Here is a 24,448-nt window from a genome sequence, read left to right as displayed (position 1 = left end):
CCGTTGATCTCGTGCGTTCCGGGGATTCTGTGCGCACTTGCCATCCGGTGAAGTTGGGCTTGTGGCAGGCTGGCTGCGTGAGCTATCAAGTTCGACCAAGATGTCTTGATGGGCGAGGTCAGGTTAATAGGAAAGGCAGGCTGTCACATTGGGGTGATTCATAACAGGGCGGTGGACAATGAGAGGGCTGAAATGTACAGGGACGAGAGCACCAGGGTCATTGTCAAGGGAACAAGGCCAGAGCTCAAGAACCACCTGTCAACAAAAAGGGAGGACCAGGAGCAGGGGAACCAGCCGTAATGAATGAGCTTTAATGGAAAGTGTTGAAGCTTTGGGCCAGAGTTCGCGGCTGACAAGCAACCACTGGGCAGTTCTGGTTGGATGGTGTATGGAGTCTGGAGTCTGTAGTAGTATGGATCTCACTTACAGGTGCAGTCCGGCGTCTGTCAGGCTCTGTCACTCAGCAGTGCCCACTGCCCACTGCCCAGAGTCAGTGCGTCATGCCTGGATCCCGGTAATTTAGGTGCATCATTGGCGACTTGAAAGTGCTCGGAGCCGTAGAGGTTCGGAGCCACTATGCTTGAGCCACTTACGGGGGACGAATCCACTTCATTATTCTTGATACCTTAGTCACTTCATGAATACTGTATACCGAAGGTGAGTAGGAGGTTTCAAGGTTTCAATCTAGCATCATAAACCGAGAAGGTCACAGAAGCAATAAGCAGTTACTTTATAGGTTCCATTCTTGATGTGCACGAATCGTGTCTGAAGCCGGAGGAAACACGCATTCATTGAACACACATTCATTGCTCCCTGTACGGGGGTCTCCCGATTACCGTTGATGACAAGGATCAAATCATCCCCTCATCCTGGTAGCGATAGGCTGGTACGCATGAGATGGCAGGGCTATCGTTGCACGAGGATGGAGATCAGGTGATCGAAACCATCGCCTAGAAGTTCCATGCAAGGATCGGTGAACTCGTCCTGGGATAAAATACCAGCATCAAGGAATGGTGACATTGACGTGTGACCGTATCTATTTCATCTGTTTCCAATACTCATGGACCAAAGGCATGCCCAATTGAGGCTAAATCGCTAGTCATAAAGGACTGTACTGTTCATTTCGTTTCAAACTAAGTAAGGGGTATCTCATGTATGGCTAGGGCCAGCCGCCTCGCCAACTGCAGCATCGTACGTCGGAATTGGGGGCTGTCGTGCTCGATCCTCCAGCAGTCCTCGACGTTCCTCTTCATCGCCTCCACCACTACTCCGTCGACTACCGACAGGACTGCTATATTCCGGGGGCGGTATGATTTGCTGACCCTGTGGGGTGTTCTCCACTGGCTGATGTTGTATATCTCCTGCTTCCAACGTCCCCTGACTGGGCAGATCTTGCGTGGATACGTGGGCAAGTTGTGCTAACGATATGTCGGTGGGGGATCGAATAGGTCCTGGGCTGCCGCCTGGAAATCCAGTGATCCTAGCAAGGCCGCTGCGTGACCTTGAGTGGCCTGGCTCGTAGGCGGACTGTCTGGTGCCTTCCCTCCCAGTCTCGAGAAGTATACTGCCTTGCTCACTGCCATAAGGCGGTGGTGGAGCTAAGCTTCCCGTCATAGGAGCCAATCCCCATTTCTTCACGTTGGCTTCGATGAAGACGAATCCCATCTGACCAAAGTTGACATGCACTGTGCATGGCCCATTGGCGCCAACGGTTGGGAAGAAGTTTTGGCTCTTCAAATTGTGTGCAATCTCATCCAGCTTCTTTCCATTGCGCGTGAAGAAAATACTTCCAGTTCTCGGACGGTAGCCCACCCCAATTACGTCGCCCTGCACGTATGTCGGTCCGTAAAGAGTCGCGGCGAATGGCTGGTTATATCTGCGGTGTCCGGATGAAACGTATGCGACTGACGTTTTATGATAGCCTTTCAACATTAGTGACCTGATAATGCAACCGATGACGGTAGAACATACCAGGAAGACGGAATAGAGGGTATGGTTTGGTCGTCATCCCAATGCTGATCAGACTGGACTCTGGTTTATCATATATCTTCGCCTCCCAATAGTACACCTCGTTTTGTTTTGGAACTGGCAGATTGCTTTGAACGCTACACTCGGAATCAAAAAACTCAATTTCAGTCCTGGCCTCAACAAAGCAGTTGGCGATCTCCAACTCAGGTTCGAATTCCCAAGCTGAGACACCTTTTTCTTGTATGGCAAGGAACTGCGACAGGGAGATATCGGTCTGTACAGATTCAGGGGGGTTTGCCTGAGTGAAAGCTGGGGCATATTAATTTGATGCTATCAGGAAACTGAGTCTTCGTAAGATCATACCTTTTGCCCGGAGATATTCAGCCCGTTGTAATTCATCCATCGACTCCAAAGCCTCCGCTTCCTCGTGCGCGAACGCTTGTTCATCATCAAACTCGCCAGGCCGACCTATCCGATCCAGCAGAATGCGACCTCGACTCGTGTACTTGAAGAAAAAGAAAATAGCAAGGACGAGAACGGCAACACCAGCTGAACCAAAAGCAGATAATATACCGATAAGGAACCCACGACTTGTCGATCCGCCATCATTGATGTTTATGACGATTGATGTTTGTGCTGCGTCTGTCTCCGGTCGAAATCGACCTGGATGCCAGCCGTGACTGCCGGGGAGTGAAGGCATCGAGGTCGTAAAGGAGTGATGCGGTGGGTAAAAGGATCGGATGGAAGTGTGGAAGGTCATCGCATTTCGCTCATGTTGGATCTGGTCAGCACCGGGCTGCATCGCTCACAGGATATAGCTGAACTAAGGCAGAAGGATGGATGGGTTCGGATGGTGGCAAAGTAGTGATGCAGTCGCAGTTAGTATTGAGAAATGGCGCAGGCGGGGTTGGGCCAAGTGACGATGGAGGATTGCAATTGAAGATGGCCGCAGTTGGAATGTCTAGCAATCGGAAAGGATGTCAATACGGATGTTCAATCAGGTCGAATGCCTCCTTGGAAAGGACAAAGGACAAGATACCACCATGGTGATTTGTGCAGGATGGAGGATGGATTTTGCAGTGGGTGGTAACGATGGGTAGGAAGCTGAGGGATGGCACTGACGGACCGAGTGTTTGAAGGTTAAAGGATTAGGGGATTTAGCTGGTGGTCCGTAGGCGAGAAGGTGTGAGAGAAGACCAGATTGGGGGAGCTGAAACCAGTTTGAGAGGTGTCAAGCCACAACCTACGGGGCGACATGTCCCCACTGCCACAGCTTACCATGGCTCGTGGATGCCCTAGAAGCTTTCCCAACAGGCACCAATTTAGTTAAAGGAGGACCACCTGGGGGGTTGGACGGGGACCAGATTGACTACTGGGGCTACCACGCGTCATTCCTCTGTGGCAACGAGGCGACAGGACTGCTTACCCTTTCCCAGGCCGTCGTCACCCTGAGCGACTCCAGCCACTGACGATTAGTGCCAAGCCTCGTATTCAGTCAGTACTTTACATCCTGTAACAACGCTTTGTCTGTCGTGCTCTACAGACACGAGGTACCGAAGTATACTTGTTTTTTACGCAGGAGCATTTCACGAGGTAGGTCGTTCGAAATAATTAAACCGGTCAGGTCATGTCAGGTCAAACCCCACTGGCGGATTGTCGTGAGACCGGAAAATCTATTTACCATGTCCGGTGTAATCCTAGAGGGTGGGTGAGCGCTGCTTTAAGCGGGGCTCTAATTGAGCCATCAACTGCACACCACTGAGTGCTCCCTGAGCACTCCCCGAGCGACACGCCGTTACCCAATCTGGTCCCCTAGAACTCAGCTACATCTTCTTGCCCTTCGGCTAGACACCTATTTCAGAGCGGTGTCAGGGAACCTGGCAGATTCCCTACCCTTACGCTGCCGCCTAAACCTTACTATCTACTCTAGAGCCTGCTATTAACATTACGAGTACTCGTACATGAGATTGATCGCTTCGGAGAGCTCTGCGCTGCTTATTCTATCTATCAGACATAGGTCGCCTTGCCGTGTCTTCCGGGGCCTCGAGGGCCGACAACACGAGCCACACCTATTTTGTGACCGGGCTCAACCTCGGCTCCATCCGGCTTGAGCTCCTCAGGCTGGCTACGCCTTAGTGACAAGTGCTCGGTTTAGGGGTTGATGTAGATGCGAGCGCATAAAGAAGACGCGAAATAGAATAGTATGGATCTTTAAGTGTATCTACCTTTCCTTATACTCGGGGTATACGGAGTACTGCCGTTCATGGTGGCTGGCAACCTCCTTGGTTGCTGATTATTACATCAGCCTTGCTCAACCGATTTTCGCCGCCCTGCTCTTATTAGATGCTCACACCCTAGACGTGGGTATGTCTTCTCGAAGAATATATTCACCTTACAGTACACAGCCGTCTACGGAGTATCCGTACAGGGCACCAATTTAAGGATCTTGAGGTCTTGAAACTAGGCTCTCTGTAAAGACGGTGCATGGAACCTTCGCAACTAATCGGGAAATACCCCGCGTGGTGAAATCGACACCAGGTACTGTACTTCTGCTCTTAGCATGGCCATGGCCCGCCCACGTTGCTCTGGTCAGCGGTGTCAAGTCGCCACGTGGTTCAGCAGTTAGCATCCTGTACTCGGTAGTTTCGCTTGGTCTCATTGATTGAGGACCAAAATTTGGGAGTATTAGAGCCTGCCGCCTTGTTCTAGAACACTGGCAGAAGTCATCGACATATATTAGCGGCTTGTCGCGGGCGCGGGCGCGGGAGCAGGCGCGGAGCTATATGAGGGCGCGGGCGACCTCATTCCTGTACAAGACATCATCATGACAAGACATCACACCACTTGCACTACAGCACATATAGCTGTCCTTAGGTCCTCCTGCAACGTCAGTTAGAAAGGCAGGATTATGGCCAAGGTAGAGTCAGGGTCAAGAGGCAGCGCTGCTGGCGATGCCATCAAGCATACAAAGGATAGCTATATCGGGCTTGGACCTGAGAGGCGGATACAATAAGATAGGACAGGATAGGACACGAACGAGGCTGGGGTCTCCAGAAGCCCAGAGGAAGAGGAAGCGGAGAAGACGCAAGGCGTTGCCGCTGGTCTTTCCTCCTTTCAGCCCGGCATATGACAGACAGTGTAGCCGCGTCCTTCGAAGGCAGGGCCGTGCACCTCCATCGCGGGCTAATGCGGGGTCGCCCAAGGGGGTCCGGATCACTTCACGCTGCCCACACTGGCGAACTAACTGAGTGAGGCAATAAGCCGACAGGCTAACGCCCCGCAACTGACACTGCGGAGAAGTATGGCCTATGGGACCGGTGCATCTCCCCCCGACCGCTATCAGATTACTCCGCTTGACAAGAGCCCACCCCGGGGTGCCCCCATCACTAAAATTGCATCGTTACACGCAGGCCCTAGGGCGACTCGGGGCAAGATGCACCGGTGTCCACTATAGCTAATAAGAGAGCTTGATCGAAGTGATGGCGAGCCGAATGCGACGTTGTGAATGCGATGCTGCTACTACGTACCGTGGTGCACCGGAAAATGACCCTATCTAGTGGAGATGTTGGATTGTGGAGGCCAACGTCCGGAGCAAGCTTCATTCGATTGAGCTAAGATCGGGATTTTACCATCACGAGCGTGTTGTCGCAGGCATAAAGATCTAGAAACCCCGTCCTGCCTACCTCTCTTTCGTTCTCATCGTCCCTCACGTTTCTCTCAGAAGTCGTCAACATGAATAACGTCATCACAGAAACGCCGAACTCGGTGCCGGAGGTCGAGGCGCAGTCCTCCTCCAAGGGCGGGCCTGTCTACAATGTCGGCGAGAAGGTCACCTATGACAGAACCGGCGCCATCGATGCCGAGAAGATCGAACATGACATGACTGTGCTCCAGGCTGTCAAGGCCTATCCCGCTGCCAGTTGGTGGGCATTCGTCATGTCGTGCACCATTGTAAGCTAAGCTCTTGCCCCATGATAGGCAGATCTTGTCTCTAACGCTGCGATAGATCATGGAGTCATACTGTGTTTTCTTGATGGGACAGTTCATAGCCACAAAACGATTCGCCGACGATTTTGGTGTATACAGCGACAAGGAGGGAGGCTTCATTATCGAAGCTTCATGGCAGTCGGCATTCCAGTGTAGCGGACCAGTCGGTGCCTTCATCGGTGTCTTCATGGCAGGTCCCATTACCAGTTGGATTGGGTATCGATGGGCAACCATTGGCGGTCTCATGTTCTTGAACGCCTTCATCTTCATCTTCTATTTCGGCAACAGCCAGGGGATGTTTCTAGCGGCCCAGATCCTGGAAGGCATCCCGTGGGGCATTTTTATCGCCAATGCACCCGCCTATTGTGCCGAAATTGTGCCGCTGAGACTGAGAGCTCCGGCGACGCAGATGTTGCAGATGTTCTGGGCTATAGGGTCGATTATTGTCGGCGGTATCACGTACCACTACCAGTCTAGGGATGACCCTTCAGCATATAGGTTCGTCGCTCCGATGCCTCGAGGAGCCCTATACTGACAGTCATACCAGGGTTCCCATTGCACTCCAGTGGATGTTTCCTACTCCTCTCGCCATCCTACTCTTCATTGCGCCTGAATCACCCTGGTGGCTCGTACGAAAGGGTCATCTGGCTGCGGCAGAGAAGGCGGTTAGACGCCTTGGACGCTCGAGTGCAAATGATAATCCCGCCGACGCAGTTGCAATGATGCGTCGCACGATCGAGCTTGAGAAGACCGAGAAGAAGCCTAGTCTTGTTGAACTGTGGAAAGGCACCGATCTTTACCGTACATTGATTGTGTGCGGTGTGTACGCCTCTCAAAATCTGACGGGCAATCTGATCGCCAATCAAGCGGTTTTTTTCTTCAAACGTGAGTTTAACCATCTCCTACAACCTCATAGTAGACTAACACCAGCTTAGAGGCCGGCATGGCAGACAACACCGCATTTGCACTTGGTCTCATTACTTCTGCGCTCCAGTGGATAATGGTCATGCTGTCTTGGATCCTCACCACATACCTCGGCCGACGCACAATTTATGTCTATGGTCAATTTATCAACTGTGGATTCTTAATCGTGCTCGGTATTGCGGCTTCAGTTGGCGCCAGTAAGGCGGCTAGTAATGCGCAAGCATCACTCGGTTTGATTGTCTCCGTCCTATTCTGCTTGGGACCCGCCCCTGCCTCATGGGTCATCATTGGCGAAACATCTTCCGTTCGTCTCAGGCCACTGACAACCGGTGTCGGACGTGGTGCCTACTACCTGGTCAATATTCCTTGTATCTTCCTTTCCAGCTACATGCTCAATACTGATAAGTGGGACCTGGGCGGCAAGAGCGGTTACGTTTGGGCTGGCACTGCCTTCATCTGCACCGCCATGGCTTGGATCTGGATTCCAGAGATGAAGCACCGGTCCTTCCGTGAGATCGACATTTTGTTCCAGCGTCATGTCCCAGCTCGCAAGTGGAAGCAGACGGTCGTCGATATCAACGACGATGAGTAGATGGGAAATTGCTGTTCGGAAATGTCTGAGTGGCACTGCTTGTGCAGGGACGGGCGGCAGAGACGGGTTTCTTCCTAGATACTCACAGGTGATTATTTCAAGATGAGTTGAAGTGTGAGAATCACATCTGAATGTACTGCATCCTCTACCCCCCATCGGTAAGGGGTGCTACAATACCAGGCTTGCTTTTGGTATACCTGATTGAAAAGGCCAATACCACGTAAGCCTGACATAGCGAAGATAGCTGGGTCTGGTTTATGTATATTCATAGAGTGTCCCGGATGAGATGTGTTGTCGTTATCACCCTTGGCATGCAGGGACGTTTCCTTGTCGCACAGAGAGCGCAAACACGACACTGATTCCGGCTTCAAGCCCATAGTCGCTGTCATATCTTGCTCATACTTCAGCCTTAGGCCCCCAGGGAGCTTCCAGACTTCCAGACAGTGATTGCCTTGTCGCTTATCGCCTATCGCCTTACGGCAAAGCTACATTGGCTACACATCGCATCACTCTTTCCAGCCGTCTGATGATTTACCAGCTGAGGATTCGAACAAATGCACTACCAAAGGAGGAGCCCAACTAAGCAGTGCAGAAGAATTGGGAAGTCGTTCGGATTAGGGAACCGCCCTTCCTTCTCCCTCCCCTCCCTAAGGAGGGCTCCGGGACCAGGTGAGCCAAGGTGGGTAAAGAGGCGACGGCTCAATCACGTGGGGAAGACGAAGTAAATAGAGGACAGAGGTCTTCAAGGGAGACTACCACGGTGGTGCAGAAGGAAGAGTCTTGTGCTTGGTAGAGAGCTGTGATCATCAGTAAGCTGGCCTTTGGTGCATGTCTAATTCATCCCGTCAGACGCATAGATCGCAATAACCCAAACTATTTTAGTTGTCTATCACACACTTGATGTATCATAAATAAGGATGCATTCTCCCAGTACTAGTAGGGGCATCGATTGAAGACTTGCACTATATAGAACACTTTCCATGTCAGATGGCCAACCAAGTCTATAGGTTGCTTCCTTTCTTGCTGCTTCTCCATCCGCTAAGTGTACTTCCTCCATCGATCTCAAGCACGTTGCCTGTCATGTGGGCAGACCCCGAGCTGCTGAGGAAGAGAATCAATCCTGCAAAATCAGACGGTTTGCCTACTCGTCCAGTAGGCTGTCTTTCCAAGATCGTATCGATGAATTTATCGATGCCGAAAGCTGTCATTCGTGATGGAAATACGCCACTGGGATAGTTTGTTAGCATCGCTTGGACAAACCCAACTCCACAGATGAAATACTCACGGGCACACGCAGTTCACCATGATGTTCAACGGGGCAAGTTTCGATGCTTGGATCTTGCTCAAGTGAATGCAAGCTGCTTTCGAAGGCCCATCTGGAATCACCATGTTAGCCGCCTTCTAGCTTCCTTTTGATCATTTTTGATTGAGGTGGACGTACAGCTAAAAGTTCCATGTCCTGGCGCCGCAAGCCCACCATCGTCGCCTGACGTGACATCTGAGGTTGCGATACCAGCCATCGACGCAATATTGATTACCCTTGAGGGCTTATCGGCGTTGGTTCCTTTCGAAAGGAGTGGCTGTAGTCCTTGAGTCGTGTAGAAAATCGACTTGACATTCAAGGCCATGATTTTGTCCCATCCACTTTCTGGAAAGTCATCATACGGAGCTCCCCACGTTACGCCAGTATTGTTGACCAGGACTGTCACTCGATCTGTCCGTTTCTTGACTTCTTCGACCAGATGTTCAACTCCGGCTTTGTCCTTGAGGTCGGCGACAATGTACTCGGCTTTGCCTGGGCCGATTTTATTCAACCTGTCGGCAGTATTCCTCAATTCGGCTTCTTTCCGGCTTGCGATGATGACTCTGGCTCCATTTTGAACGAAACCCTGTGATGCCATCTCTCCCAATCCGCTCGCTCCACCAGTGACAAGCACGACATAGTCGCGGAAATCGAACAGTGTTGACACTCGAAGATCGCTTTCTGAAGTCATGATGTCCAGCTGTGGTACCGCTTCACGGGCAGATTTAGAAAACCAAAGACAAGTAGCCTTCTTTGCTGGGTAGCTAACTTGGTGGGAAGTCTGAGTATGAATTATAACCGCGGATAACAATGTTTTCCCTTGGCTCATCGATCATAGTCCGGACCTGGATAGTAATGTTTGGGAACCTCGGCTGTTTTCTTAGCTGGGCCACTTCTCCACTATTTCCCCAAGAGGCCGAGGGCCCTATAAATAACGACCGGCGGCATCAAGCTCCGAGCGAACTCCAGGGCTGGGATGTAGAATTATATCGTCTATGCTCCCTCGGGACTAACGGACTGGGTTGGAAGATGGCTCGGTAAGCGCCGATCTTTCGTTTGAAAGGCGAGGCCCTCTGTTTAGAGAATCACTAGTGAAGTTCGGGAGTGGGTGCTTCGACACCTAGAATGTCAGATGGGAAGTTTTCATCAGTGAGAGGCTGTTGTTTGTTATGCCTGGATCATCACCAGCAAACTTTGCATGAGTGAGGAGGGTTGCTCAGTGAATATTAGGCTTGGGATGTTTGGCGTATTTAGCATGTAGAAAATACCGTCTCAAGACCAAAGCATCTCTGTTCAAATTGGGTTCTCAGTATTTATATTCAACTCAAGCGATGCACCCGAGTTCGTTGCTTCAACCTCACACCAATTTTCCAAAACCCAGTCAATTTAAGCCTAACCAGGCTCATCCTACTCGCTTCACCATTCTGAAAAGGAGGGCGCCCATCGATCACCAGGTTAGGGGCTCTCGTGTTGGAGCCAAATGTAGCAGCGAAAGCGCGAAGATTGGCTTTGTTTTTCGGTGCTGTAGGGGCATTTCGATCATGTCAGGAGCAACATATACTTTTAAGGTCTTCTAGGTACCTGACAGGCCCGTAGGACCGTCGCCAGATCAATACACACGTTTGCTTCACTAATCATCAGACAGCGCCTTCGAACATTAGAATACCGAGGAGGAAGCTGTTCGAGTCCAACCTCTCCAATACGGTAGAGTACAGAGGCAAGTATAGCGGCCCCAATAGATATGCGTTTCAAGAATCAATGATGCACCGTTGGTTTCGCCAAGATTTCGGCCGGTTTCTGCCTGAAATCAGATGTTGAGCTTGAAAACACGCGACATACAAAAAATGGCAGACCAAAGATTACTATGAACCCACAGGGGAATAGGATTATCAGCAGCAGGAGCAGTCAGGCCAACTGCTGAATCCGCCCTGATTCATTCGATGTTTCAACTCTGGCTATGACCCAAGATTGGCGAGTCACGCAATACAGTCGAGTGGTATGGCTCATACCACGACGGCAAAAAGGTGTCGTGACTCATTTCTGCTGGTCGCCGTTCACGGCGTGCTCGTCCACGCCACCCCGTCCATGACTCTCACACCACACAGCATCATTGTGCCTTGACCCATCTCCCAACGCGGGCATACCCAATTCTCGTCATACTACTACTCATTCGCAATCAACCTGCCTGGCAGAGTTCTCACGCCTGGTCTCATGTGACTCCACGCTGCCTATGCTGCCTACCCAAGACTCATCCCTGGTAGGATAACATTTATACCTCACTCCCTCTGAGCATTCCCGTGTTCTTCTCCTTCCATGGAACTTCCATTCCAGCTGGCACTCACTTGACCTCCCAACAGCGCACACCACACACCACACCTGAATCTCAATACAATACAAATCATACCAAAAAGGAAGATGGCACATAAACACAATCGTAGAAGGGTGCGCCCGCGAGGCCGCAACCATACTACACTTGTCCTGAACTACGACATTGCAGATAGTCTGTCACCACCGTTTCACCCGAGCGCTCCTTTTCCTTCCTCCACGACATCAATTAGTCGAAAACAGACTCCAATGCCCTCGATATTTCGCAATCCTTCCAACACAACCCTTGCTTCCAAGCAATGGCATAATCGATATGCAGCCTGGCAAACCCGCGAACTGGCTCAAAGGAAGGAAGCTGTCAAGATCGAAGCTGAGCAGATCAAACTTTTTGGTGGCGAACCCGGCGACGACATAAGCCTTTGCTACAAGATGATGGAGGTGTTCGAGGGCATGAACTGGATTGATTCACTGGAATAGATGGGTGGCGGATACTCTAGACGACAATTTGACCATGAACTGGCGTTATCACTCTGGGGCTTCGACCAAAGAGATCATCTGGGGGAGGAAGACATGGACTTTTCGACTCAACGGGAACGGGATCAGCTCAAGCTTCGACTCGTAGCAATGAAGGCATCCAAAAGGAACTGGACGACCGGATTGGTCCAACTATGCTTGACCCGTCACTGCTGAGGAAGATGGACCATTTGGCAAGCGGCGATCGGTGCTCGCGCATTCTTCGGAAGAAGTAGGAAGTGTCCTGTGGCACGGCGCTTGAGCTCGTTACTGGGAGGCAAATACCATGTACATTCGCGAAAACGGATCCAGATATGTGTCTACTCGACTTTCTATGTAGCCAGGAATACATCACGACTCATTGCTTTGTCAGATGTTCTTACTTGTGGATATATGCTGCGATCATTTACCACGTTCACCAACCATCGGGCCTAGGTATACATACCGCTGAGCATGAATAAGAATAATTTGATCTTGTATGATTCGAGCTCCCCTGCCTAGATCTCCTCTTACGTTTATATCTACAGTATATATATGAGCTGTGTCTCCACCACTCAGCTCCTTCCTCTTCCAGATTAGAAGCAGCGCGCATCCAGAAAAGCCTAGAACGACCGCAAGCAGAAGTGTGGCGTCGACGCCACAGCAGCCCCATGTCTTCTGTTGCCAAGTTTTGGCTTCAGAATGCTTGACCAAATGCTTGTTTGCTCTCCTTCTACGGCGTCCTCAACAATTGATTAGTAGAGGCTTTACCATGTAGGACGTTCAGTGGAAGAGGTTTCATCACATCACTCCTAGAGCCGACCACATTAAGTGATTTTTGAACTCATGATTGACCGTGTCCTCGGACCACAGCTGTTACTTCTCTATCAAAAAGGACTACATGAGGTGACGCAGCGAGAGGGGTCACTAGCCACACACACGTCACTTGGCATCTGGCCGCCCAACTAGGAGATGCAAGCTGGATATGATCTTCGAGCATCCGTCCAATAAGCCGCCCTTCTTTTGACACTGATTTCGTGCAAAGGAGGACGATGAATCGCCTAACAACCGTGCGCCACAAAAATACAAGGCATGAGCTTGTCGCATCCCCACACCCATGCCATGCCAGACCACAGCCTTTGCGTCATGGGAGATCGGTGCATTTCTTGCAGCTGGGAAATCGAGGTAAAGTAGTATGTAAGTAGACTCGCGTTTGTTCCCATGGGAATTTGTTTTCCCATCCATCCCTCCATCCATCCCTCCATCCATCCTTTCCAAGTAAAGTTGCCTCCTGGTCGCAGGCACTTGAGAGCAGTACCTCTTGCTTCTTTTCATTTGCACTCTACAAGCTCGGGTGCCTTAGTTGACCATCGCCGTTATGGGTCTCTTCACTAGAAGAACTCATGATCCTGCGACCAATGGCCATAGGCATCGGGCCGAGAAACGTCGGGCCCGGAGAGATGGAGGCACCAGAAGACCCCTTTTTGACCTGGACTCGGGCCACTTCAACCGGAGACCCAGTTTTGGGCAATGGTGAGCAATATCGCGAGAATATACACCGACTCAGTTCAATGCTAACACCTGTCTCAGGCTGAAATTCACCTGGCTTGATATTGTCACCATGGCCATCATGGGTGCTATTGGCCTGGGTGTCTACATGGCCGACCCAGCCCCGAGCCGTTCATTCCCAGTCAACTTCAGGGATGGGGAGATCGTCTATCCTGGATTTGCCTATCCTCTCCGCAAAGAGATCGTCCCCATTTGGGCTGCTGCTTTACTGGCTGCACTTGTCCCTATATTCGTCTTTTTGGTCATGCAAATCCGCATCCGTTCCTTCTGGGATGTAAATAATGCCATCATCGGGCTGCTGTACTCGTTGATCGGCGCGGCCGTCTTCCAGGTGTTCGTCAAATGGCTCATCGGCGGCTTGCGGCCCCATTTCCTGTCGGTCTGCGATCCGGATCCAGCCCTGATGGAAGCGCAAGGCGGCCAAGGATACCAAGGGCTGATGTTCAAGAGCGACATCTGCCGCGGCGACAAGAACCAGATCAATGACTCTCTTGAATCCATGCCCTCGGGTCACAGCACAGCTGCATGGGCAGGCTTTCTCTACCTGTACTTCTACCTCAATGCGAAGATGAAGGTCTTCAGCAACCACCACCCGGCGATGTGGAAATTGATTGCCCTGTACGCTCCAGTACTCGCAGCTACACTCATCACTGGCGCGCTGACCATCGACGAGTTTCACAACTGGTACGACTGCGTTGCCGGAGCAGTCATCGGTTCTACGTTCGCCATTTCCGCGTATCGCATGGTCTACGCTTCTGTCTGGGACTTCCGTTTCAACCACATCCCACTCACTCGACACACTCCCTTCTCCTACGGTGCTGGCGCCGCAGGCGCGGGTGGCTTCGAGACTGCGGTCTTCACCCGCAAAGCAGGTTGGGGCTACGTGGAAGCATACGGCGGCGCTCCCTTCGACGCGGCATACGGCCTGCGAGGCGCGGCAACCGGCTTCAATACGTTTGCTTCAGGTACCGGTACCCACGCGCACGACAGCCACCACCACAATGGTGTTCTCGGTGGCAGGAGAGACGGCGACGTCGAGCATAACGCCGCACTGCCAACTACCAACGGAAATCACGCCGGCACCCATGGATATCACCACACAGCCATGTCCGGTCATAATGATGGCTATGTCACCAACCCAGCACCCGTAGTCGGCTCAGACAGCCGATACCAGCACCACCGCAAGAGCATGGAGCGCAAAGCTGTCCCAACTTAAGCTCTGTGGCCGGTCATGTCACAATGTTTCCATTGCTCTTAAAAGGTGTGATTTCCCAAACAGCGTTGCGACGGCTTTTTGTAAGATTCTACATGACCCAGTCTCCCATGATGACCCTTCGAGATATCCCCCCAAAGCATTGTTCTTCTCCCACGACACAGGCGCAAACAGAATGAGCGCAGTATTGGCTTGGCGGTTTTGGTTGCTTCAGATTTACAGGCCTGACCGAGATACACCGAGATACAAATTGTTCCAATACTATGTAGCTTCTCAAATCATTGATATTGAAATGACTTCCAAAGGTTTAAGAACGCTGCTACTAACTGTATTTCCTCGCTCAAGTTCTCACACGCATCACACGACAAAGTTCCTTCTTACGCCCTCCGCTCCCCGCTAAAGCCGATACAATGTCTCCTATGTGTACTTGCATTGGAAGCGACCCGAGCGGGCGCAAGGCAAGGCGCCCGAAAATAAAAGAGCCTAATGCAAGACTTTCCGCAAGTAGAAACAAGGTTTTAATATTGCCAATCTGCTCTATCAACAACAGTAACATCATCATCATCATCATCATCATCATCATCATCATCGTCATCATCATCATCGTCATCATCATCATCATCATCACCATTATCGTTTATGATGTGACCTCTTTGACCTCATGCGCAACTCCAGCCCCAAACCGCCAGGGCCGCTCTCCAGACTCTTCAGGCTCTGAATGCGTCGCAGCCTCCTGGCACCATAGACGGACAAGATCGTACTCAGCACGACACACGCAGCGGTGACGACAGGAAATCCCCACGTGGCATCCTCGGCGTAATTCACGAGATTCATCCCAAACAGGCCGGCAACAAGGGTGCCCGCCGCAAGCCCCAGCGTGTGGATGGCGATGCGCGCCTCGAGGAACATGATCTGGTTGCGCTGCACCGCAAGGCTCGAGCGGAACGTGTTCTCCCTCCGACGAAGCACATCGATCGCACTCGCCGCGGATTCCGCCAGTGCATCGGCGGCCTTGTGGTACGCCTCTAGCATGTACTCGGCTTCCTGGTGGTCACTGATGTCGTGCGGGCGGCCAGCCAGGCTGTCAGTGAGGTACATGGCAGCGAGGTCTTCATCCGTGTCAAGGAGCTCGCGGATCGTCTCGCGGACGAGGCGCGCTTTGGACTCGATCTTGGCCAGGCGCCGCGAGTGTTCGAACACGCGGTCGAGCTCGGCGGCCGCAAGCCCCGACTCCAGCTTCAGCTGCTCAGCGCTCTCGACGGCCGAGTCGCGCGCCGCCAGGAGCTCTTCGCGGAGGATCGAGAGCACCGCCACCAGCGCGGCTTCGACGGCCCGCAGCTCGTACGGCAGCGGCGGCACGTCGGCGGCTTCGTTCGCGCTCGACGACAGCCGCTTCTCGAAGTCGTGGTCCAGCGCCACTACCGATGTTCCCGCGATCCCGCGCACCGGGTTGACGAGGAGCGCCTCGTCCGCCTGGATGATCATGCACAGGTCGAAGAACTGCAGCAGGATCGTCTTGGGCCGGACCAGGATCCGCGTGATCCCTTCGGAGCGCAGGTCGATATCCCGCAAGTCGCGGTACCGGAGGTCGAACTGTTCGGCGATTTGTGTCTTGGTGAGTTCCTTGTGTCCGGACAACAAGGTGCCGTCGTGGTCGAACAGTGCGCATGAGATCTTGTTGTTGTTCGCCTTGCGCTGCGTCTCGCCTGCCTCCAGGGCCGGGTCTGCCACGAGCTGTTCGTTTGATGATGAGAGTCTGAGACGACAGCTTGTACTGGTGGAGAAGGATGGTCTTTGGAATCTTATCGTGTCGTTGCGGAAAGCACGACGCTGGGTTCTGGTGCTCAGAGCTTCTGAAATGAGGCGTGACCCGCTGTAGATCCTCCGACGAGGTGGTCCTGTGAAAGCCAGCGGAACTGAAAGGAATTCTCTTCCACTATGGCCGCTGAGACGCAAGACTGCTGAACCTTTAGCCATTTTCACCTCTTCATCTTCTGAACTCTGCTGATAGATTTCTCAGCTGGACTGTGCCTCTTGGCAGGCAAACCAGCCAATGCGAGTACAAAAAGTATCTGATATGGCTATCCAACTGTTGTCAAGCCAGGCACTGGCCTGGCTGGCCAACATCACTGTCAACAGAAGTACGGCATACCATTTGACCCCCTGTAGCAATTCCACTAAGTCCATTTGTACGCCACCGTAGGACGAGGTTCACCCCTTTACCGCCACAGCGTTGGCTCAATTCCAACATGTACGATGGATGTACAGATGTGGTGGATCTAGAAGGAGGCATCAGAGCTGATTACCAATCCCTTTGATCATTATGATGGTGATCGCATCAATGACGTTTGCTCATATAGGGGCTTTAAACTATGAATGGGTATCTGGTTCGTGACCGTGTCGTCCCTGCGTTGCACGGCTGGGTGTTATATATGTATATACTTCGCAGAGGATGAGGCCCTCTATATCCATCTATATAGCCTTGGCCGCATCCATTCACTAGGCGTAAATCCATCATCATCAATGAACCTGGCTCTAGGCAAGCCTAGCGTAGCTTTTCCCACTGGCCCGCAAACTTTGCAATGTTGTCCTGCATTTTGGGCAGCAGCTCAGGAATCCGAAATGGCTTGCTGACAACATCGTCAATCCCACTCTTCAAGGTCATTTCTATCTGTTCTGCTCGTGCATTGGCGGTGACCGCGATGACAGGAATATGCGCAACGAGTTCTCCGCGGTTCTGCATCTCCCGAAGGGTTCTGGCGCAAGTTTGGCCATCCATAACGGGCATCTCCAGGTCCATAAGAACCACATCGATCTCGGCACCGTCCTTGACTCTGTCGCGACTGAACTTTGAGAGTCGGATTTGATCAATGGCTTCGCCTCCATGGTTGGCGACATAGACTACACAGCCGATTTTCCGAAGTTGAGCGGCAAGTACTTTCTGATTAATTAAATTGTCTTCCACCACAAGAACGTGGAGGGTTTTCGTCTGGGTAGTCGTAGATTCCGAGGGTCGGGTCGACTCTGAGGAGGATAAGCCTTTCAAAGTTGCAGCGGGGATGTTGGAATTGGTCCCGACTAGCCCGGATGCTTTTGAGCTTTTCATGCTTTGAGACGGTGAAGTCAGTGGATCTTCATAGATCTCCACAGGTCCGTTTGAACTTCTTCGGGCCTTCACATAGAAAGCGAAGACACTGCCCTTTTCACTTTCGGAGGCTACGCCGATTTCTCCACCCTGGAGTTCAACCAGCTCTCTTGAAATGAAAAGGCCTAGACCAGAGCCACCATAAGTTACGTGAGTGCGAGGACTAGCTTGAGAAAAGCGTTGGAATAGTTGTTTCTTTTCAAGTTCATCCAAGCCCCGTCCAGTATCTTGCACAGCGAAATGGAGGTACAGCGGTTCACCTAGGCCCCATTCAGCGGCTGCTGTTACATCGTTGTTCTTGGAGGATCGAGATGGGATATACGTAAGCTTCCATTTATCCTCTTTGGATGGTTTCTCGCCGGAGGCCGCAATATGCATTCGTATTATTCGAATATCCTGAGTTGTTGTGAACTTGATTGCATTCGTCATTAGATTGATCAATACTTGTGACAAACGATGAGGGTCCAATCGGACCCAGTCTATGCGCAAAGAAGAGAACGACGAGTCGAACTTCAATTCGAACGTGATGTCGGCAGTTTTGAGCTCGGCCTCAAACATCTTGAGAACTTTATGAACAACAGCGATCGGATTTGTGTCGACAGGGGCGACAGCCATCATAGCCGAATCAAGTTTCGACAGTGTCAGGACATCGTCTACAATTCGCTTTTGATGTTGGGCACAGAGAGTGATTGTTTGTGCCGAGTCTACCGCAGTGTCAAGAATAATTTTCTGATCGTCGGTTACACCGTCGAAAATCTGTAACTCGGCCAGCGAAGCCGTAATTGAATCTGCACATTGGAGGATGGCAGACAGCGGATTGCGCATTTCATGGGATGTCGTGTCTATGTACCGCTCTTGTTGTCGTTTAAGTTCGACAGCTTCTTCCATTCGTTTTGTCTGTAAATTCTCGGCGAATTTTTGGACACTAATGTCGGTCATGGAGCCGAAGATTCGCTCGAGATTGCCATCATCGTTGCGCTCGGGAGATATGCTGGTCAGAACCCACATAGGTCCTTTATTCCCAAGCCTGTCACGCCATGGAGTCTTGAATCGGAATTCCAAAGATACAGGTCGTCTTTTCAGCAACATGGTGTTCCACATCTCCACGACCTTTGATTGATCCTCCTCCACGATATATTTGATCCACTCATCACGGACTTGAACATCTCGGGGATAGGATGAGATGTCATACCAGGCATTGTTGACAAAAGTAATCTGGCCGTCAATGTTGGCTATGAACATGCCGACCGGTGCCAGTTCCGCCATCCTTGTGAATTTGTTCTCAGCCTCAACTGCCTGTTGAGTCCTCGCGACTAACTGATTGTTCAGCTCTATTCGGTCTTGAGCTGCAAGTTTAGCAGCGCGCTCGCCCTTCCGGATCTCCTCCTCAAATAGAACAACCGATGCAATTGAGGTCGCCAGCTGTCGACCCAGTAATTGAATAAAAAGGTCGTAGTCTTCATCGTACGGTCGCCTGGGGTTGGTGCCCATGACAAGAAACCCCAAGGTCGACTCCCCGGTTGTGGGATGGATTGGAGCGATGACAACAATCCTTGAAGGATCGCCAAAACCACGCCAGTCAATACCGTCCAGCAACTTGTCATCAAGAGTGCCGTCGTCAATGCGAAGAACAATAGGACGGTCCGTAGTCAATGCTTGCCTGAAGGAAGATGCAAAGCCAGTGGTACTCGTCTTCATGTCTATCACAGGAGGCGCAGCCGCGTGACCTGCTGGAATCCCTAAGGAGCCCTCCAAGTAACAGACCTTGTTTGATGCTGCTCCACTCGAGACCGAAGATCCAGTATCATTATCTGCAAGATCTTCGTTTAACGAGTACACCAATACCAAAGGAGCATCCAGCTCGTTGTATTCAAGACCTTTCAACAGCAAATCCCAAAACTGGGCAACCTGCCGAGCATCGGCGGTGCGCTCACCTATCTCTCGCAGAGTCAACATGCGCCTTTCTGCGATCTTACGACGAGTTTTCTCGAAGGCAGGGTTGTACAGGCCAACAACGCCTCCATTGTCGCCAATCAAGGGAATAATCGACCATGAAAAGTATGTTTCCTCTAGAAAGCCATTGCGAAAGAGGAAAAGGCAGTCATCGTCCTTCATTGTCGCTTGAGCATTTTCGAATGCATTGTCAAACACGTCTTCCAAAGCATGCCATATCTCAGACCAAGCGTCTCGATAGCGACTCCCCATTAGTTCAGGGTGCTTCTGCCCTGCAAGTAGCACGTAGGCTTCGTTGTAGATGGCGACATGTTCTCGGCCCCAATACATTGCGGACGGGTGAGGACTTGCCATGATCAAATTGCACATTCCACGAAGCTCCACAGGCCATTCTTCAATTGAGCCCAGACTTGTCGCGGCCCAGTCAATGCTTCTGGCGAACTGAACATGAGGAGGCAAGGAGGGCGAGATGGGTAATCTTGTCCAATCGAAAAATCCAGGCTGAGGCAGGTCTTTGACCATGCCAATATCTCTATTCAGGCTGATATGCGATGGTAGCATGATCTCCTCGGGGCTTGAAGAAATATGGCCTGAGATTAGGTCTCTATATTCCGTCGCATCGTGTGAGGCAGGTGAAGGATCCGCTTGCGACCGTGGCGAGATATCTGAAGTAACTAAGCTCTGGAGGGTCTGGGGCAAATCTTGGTTTGGCCGTGCAGGAATATCGAAATAGCTGGGCGAGGCAAGATCGCTGCGCACGGGAACAACGGAGGACAAAACGGAGCCGAGGCCTTTATATTGTTGCATGCCAGGTCGAATCTGTGTTTTGTTGGAGGTCGATGATGAAGTTACATGCTGGCGACCGTGAATTACCCGTAGTCGCTTTCGGATGAGGCATGTGTGCCAGACGTAGCCACCAAAAGGGAATGTTGTGACAATGTCAGGATCTGTAAGTGGACTAAGTACCCAAGCTTTAAAGTCGGCGAATGGCGTACCGAGGTCAAGGAGTAAAGTAGGGTCTTCGGATCTACCTTGCACGTGGTCTAACATAGAAGATTGCGCCTTGAGTGCCGGATTCTCGAAAAGCAAACGTAGTCCCGGAGCGGCTGTATTGACCAAGTCTAAAATATCCACGACAAAAGTAGGCCGATCGTCAGATTGGAGATACTCGGTAAGCCCAATGGAACTCAACAGTTGCAAGCCAGGAGGCTTTCGGGGATCCGACTGTGCCCTTGTTCTTCCCACCAGATTCTGCTCTCCTCCCTGATGGTGTGCGTGCGGTGAGGTCCGAATTGGTATTGAACTTGTAGGCACACCTCGGCCAGGTATAGGAGACCTTGGGTTAGCCATACGGTCCGGGCGCGCGACCACAGTCGCAGCAGCCTCGAGGAATGATACACTGCCCGCAACGCAGGGAATGTGGCTTGTTTCTGACAAGCTCTCAGTGTCTGCAACCAAACCTTGTCGATCGGATCGACCTTGGTGTGTCGCGGCTAAGGCATCAGGAAAGGGACCTTGGCCGGAGCCAAATAAACTGTGCTTGAATTGCTTGATGGGAAGGGGTTGCAGGGACGGAGAGCCAGGAGGGCGCTTTGAATTGAGCGTAGGTTTCTCAGACGATGCCGCAGCAGCGGGTTGATTTGAGGTCGTTGGGCGACTCTGGGAAGGTGTTATATCGATGTTCATCAAGAAGAAGCATCTCGCAATGGTCGTTTCCAACAACCTGCAACTGCGTACAGGGATAAACCGTAGTGCGCAGAGGAAAAGAGGTGGACGAAGGCTTCAGACGGGAGCGGAGTGGAGGACACGTAAGATAAGAGGTTGACAAGCACAGGAAGGTTTTCAGCGGGGCATCAGGAAGAGTTTGAGCGATGGCACGGAATCGAGCGATGACTGAATTGGCCTACGAATAGGCCGAGCGAAATAGAGACCGGCTTGTAATTGTAGTCGTTTCTAGGGAACATCGGATCGTAACGCGCATTGAGGGTGGTACTTGTAGGATGCCGGCTGCGTCTGAGTGGATGAGCACCACTCCGTGTTGCTGGTAGTGATGGCATCGTGAGGAAGAGCCTCGAGAACGACTGTTGCAGTCCGCCAAGCTCGGAGCCCAGGAGTTGCGTGCTTTGAGGCCCCCGCGGGCCTTGAGTGGCTCGGATCCATGGTTTAGTGGGCCCTTTGGGCTTGTTCCGGGGCCTGTGGCTGGCCAGATGGGCCCCCCCGGGACCAGAGACGGGCAAACACCCCAGTGCAATGGCATTTTCCCAATTTCCCCATGCAGAGTATGAGATGCCCACCTGGGTGCCACTCACCCACTCCAAATCCGGAGGGCTTAGGTAAGGGATGCGTTCATTGACATGGATGAAAAAAGGATCGACCCAAAAGATTACACGATGGATCTAGCCAGATGGAAGAGAAGGATAAGCAGGGTCATGGGGATAAATGTTTGTCTCCGGCATGAAAAAGCATGGAATTGTATCTGTGGTCTCTCTGGTTGTTGGGGTGCGAGGTGCCAAGTAAGAAGAGTACATAATACTCGAAGGTACTAAGAAACTACTCGTAAGGCACCCACCTGGGGCACCTGACCTACCCAGCCATGCGTCCAGTAAGTACCTCGCATCCAAAGGCATTGTCCACCGTCAACTTACGAGTACGGCTCCAAGTACTCTGTAGCTAGGGGGTGCTAGTACGCACTAGTACCGCGTAGCTCGCTCACTTTCTCGGCGGAAGGGACACCCCTTTCCTTCGCCATTGCGTCACGAGTCACGGGCCACGAGCCGCGACCGAGGTACGGAACTAGAGAAGCCGTACACGTGATTACTCCCTTAGTACACGTGATGCTGTCTTCGCTTGAGCCGCGTTGCTATAGTACGTATCACTTCTGGCCTTCTTGGTTATCCGCACTACTTGCCAAACACTCCAGCCTCTCGTCTTCCCCTTCTCCATGACAAAGGGCTTCAGTAACCATCCAGTCATAAACGAATAATGGAGTAGGGTATTAGAAACTGACAGACCAAGCAGACTGCTGCAACAAGTCAATCCATGCGTCAAGAGCAGGTTCCACGGGCCTGGCGAATAATGTAGAGTATCACTCTTCGAGTCTTTGATCCGCATCCATCATGGTCGAAAGCCATTCAACTCGACTGTTTGTGATCAACATTTCACCAATCACTATAAAACAGCCTCTCAATTGTAATCCATCGGTGACTGGATGAAAGAGACCGAAAAACCACCCTTCTTGGCAAGGCTGGCTTCCCCAACTTGCCTTGACTTATTGGATCTTAGTCGAGCCTGGGCGCAATGACTGTTGGCATCTAGTATATGACCAGGCTGGCTAATAGGCTATGTTCATCATTGGCCTTGCGATGGGCATTTTGTGCTGCGACCTTTCAGTATGCATGACGGAAAGTTCTCCACGTGCCAATGGAGGCCTCCTTGTCAGCATCTTTTACCTCTTTCAAGCAGTGGGGGACTGGTTTGGATTCTGGATCTCGTACGGTACGTGCTGTACGTTGCCATGGCCTCAGACGCGCAATGGGCCATGCCGATTGCAATGCAGATCTTTCCTGCTGTCCTTTTTGCCTTGAGTACACACCCAGTCCGACACCACACGTTCGTTGTTATACCCAGGGCAAAAGAAATGGCGCCCACAAAGTCCCACCAGGGACTTTGGGTCTTGACCATGAGCATTCGTATGTGACATGTCACAACCGTGCTTGACAGTATACCCTCTGAAATCGATGTTCATTCCCCACCTATCTCCACCCTTGCTTGAGCCTTCAAAGTCCCGTTTCGATCGCCGGCGGTTTGTCATCGCAATTGGCTTGATCATTGCGCAAAGAATGTCCAGTTGTGACACCAGGGGGGGACTAGCAACGGGCAGCTTGAACATCGGACGCGGACAGCCTACGAATAATGGTAACAAGCGCTTCTGCGACCAGGAAATCTTGTACTAGCCTGATTTCAATGATCAGTACTAAGTGTACCCAGTGAATGATGCCCGTCTACCTGCCTTCACCAAGTTCACAAGAGGATTCCGGGAAGCCCTTGACCGCGTCCTGCAAACGCCGCCCAAACTAGTCCTCATGCGGAAATAAAAAGTGGCATCGGTCAAGGTTGTCAGCCTCATGGGCTCACCACATCTCACCATGGTTCCTTCCTTCTCCTTAAATCTAGAGAGTGACCGCTCAAAGCCTGCAGCTGCACTCCCATACAGACGGAAACATCTTTTCTTGACTTGACTTTCAATAACTTGCTCACTTTCAAAGCGCCGGAGACATCGACAGCCGTGTTCTCAATCTTGTGTTCTCCCTTGTTGTCTCCCGACCGGAATCAAAGATTCGACATGGTCTCCATAAAGGTTTGGGATCCCAAGAATCCACGCAAGGCAAAGAATCTCCCGCAAGAAGAGTGGCTGCAATACGAGCCTCAGGTCCAAGTTTACCGGCAGAATGGTCATGCTTTGAAGGAGATTGTGGAACTGCTTCGGGAAGAGCACGGCTTCATCATCTCGTATCTATCTTGAGAAAGTACCCACAGACTCAAGGCGAAGCTAACTTGCTCCCCCTAAGCTACTCACAACTTGCTGCTCGAGTTGCCAAACAGAACGACCAATCCAACCCTCATTACGAAGATGGTGATAACACCGTGCAGCCCTCGGTGCAGGACCATGTTATGCTTGATGACACACTGGGCAGTAATATCAATCAAGTCATAAACGAAGAGGCTCGACATGAGGCAAGCATTGCTGCAGGGTCTGGCGACCAAGCGGCTTCAAGGTCTGCTCTACAAAATCTGTTTGCTGCTTTGAACGCAATCATTCGTAGATCTCATGTGCCTCTCAGAGGTCCAAATCAGACTCAGGAAGGAGACCATGATTCATCGCAGTTTGAATACCAGAGCCGCAAGTCTTCAATCATACTACATGACAACATATGTCCCGAGCATATATGGAGTGATGAAGAATCAATTGCCTTGCGC

The 24,448-nt window shown here is 51.6% G+C and overlaps 7 protein-coding genes across 7 annotated transcripts; 3 read left to right on the top strand and 4 right to left on the bottom strand.

The window, feature by feature from the left end:
• Nucleotides 1-1,149: 1,149 nt before the first annotated feature.
• Nucleotides 1,150-2,668, bottom strand: A1O9_07298 (protein SSH4; the record flags this gene model as incomplete). Its single annotated transcript, XM_013404244.1, has 3 exons — nt 1,150-1,922; nt 1,972-2,277; nt 2,332-2,668. The coding sequence occupies 3 exons, from the start codon at nt 2,666-2,668 to the stop codon at nt 1,150-1,152; spliced, it is 1,416 nt and encodes a 471-aa protein (XP_013259698.1).
• Nucleotides 2,669-5,700: 3,032 nt separating this feature from the next.
• A1O9_07297 (MFS transporter, SP family, general alpha glucoside:H+ symporter) lies at nt 5,701-7,471 on the top strand (the record flags this gene model as incomplete). Its single annotated transcript, XM_013404243.1, has 4 exons — nt 5,701-5,919; nt 5,975-6,453; nt 6,503-6,840; nt 6,891-7,471. 4 exons carry the CDS (start codon nt 5,701-5,703, stop codon nt 7,469-7,471), a joined length of 1,617 nt encoding a protein of 538 aa, XP_013259697.1.
• A 1,001-nt stretch (nt 7,472-8,472) lies between these two features.
• A1O9_07296 (uncharacterized protein) lies at nt 8,473-9,465 on the bottom strand (the record flags this gene model as incomplete). The annotated part of the gene is made up of 3 exons (XM_013404242.1): nt 8,473-8,698; nt 8,757-8,847; nt 8,913-9,465. 3 exons carry the CDS (start codon nt 9,463-9,465, stop codon nt 8,473-8,475), a joined length of 870 nt encoding a protein of 289 aa, XP_013259696.1.
• A 1,883-nt stretch (nt 9,466-11,348) lies between these two features.
• A1O9_07295 (uncharacterized protein) lies at nt 11,349-11,576 on the top strand (the record flags this gene model as incomplete). Its single annotated transcript, XM_013404241.1, has 1 exon — nt 11,349-11,576. The coding sequence occupies one exon, from the start codon at nt 11,349-11,351 to the stop codon at nt 11,574-11,576; it is 228 nt and encodes a 75-aa protein (XP_013259695.1).
• A 1,393-nt stretch (nt 11,577-12,969) lies between these two features.
• Nucleotides 12,970-14,376, top strand: A1O9_07294 (uncharacterized protein; the record flags this gene model as incomplete). The annotated part of the gene is made up of 2 exons (XM_013404240.1): nt 12,970-13,124; nt 13,182-14,376. The coding sequence occupies 2 exons, from the start codon at nt 12,970-12,972 to the stop codon at nt 14,374-14,376; spliced, it is 1,350 nt and encodes a 449-aa protein (XP_013259694.1).
• Nucleotides 14,377-15,003: 627 nt separating this feature from the next.
• On the bottom strand, nt 15,004-16,350 carry A1O9_07293 (uncharacterized protein; the record flags this gene model as incomplete). Its single annotated transcript, XM_013404239.1, has 1 exon — nt 15,004-16,350. One exon carries the CDS (start codon nt 16,348-16,350, stop codon nt 15,004-15,006), a length of 1,347 nt encoding a protein of 448 aa, XP_013259693.1.
• A 568-nt stretch (nt 16,351-16,918) lies between these two features.
• Nucleotides 16,919-20,821, bottom strand: A1O9_07292 (uncharacterized protein; the record flags this gene model as incomplete). The annotated part of the gene is made up of 1 exon (XM_013404238.1): nt 16,919-20,821. The coding sequence occupies one exon, from the start codon at nt 20,819-20,821 to the stop codon at nt 16,919-16,921; it is 3,903 nt and encodes a 1,300-aa protein (XP_013259692.1).
• Between the last annotated feature and the right edge of the window lie 3,627 nt (nt 20,822-24,448).

The sequence above is a fragment of the Exophiala aquamarina genome (genome assembly GCF_000709125.1).
Source record: "Exophiala aquamarina CBS 119918 chromosome Unknown aczIA-supercont1.5, whole genome shotgun sequence".
Taxonomy (NCBI): domain Eukaryota; kingdom Fungi; phylum Ascomycota; class Eurotiomycetes; order Chaetothyriales; family Herpotrichiellaceae; genus Exophiala; species Exophiala aquamarina.
The sequence above is the reverse complement of the archived record's forward strand: the minus strand, read 5'-3'. Positions and strand labels throughout refer to the sequence as shown.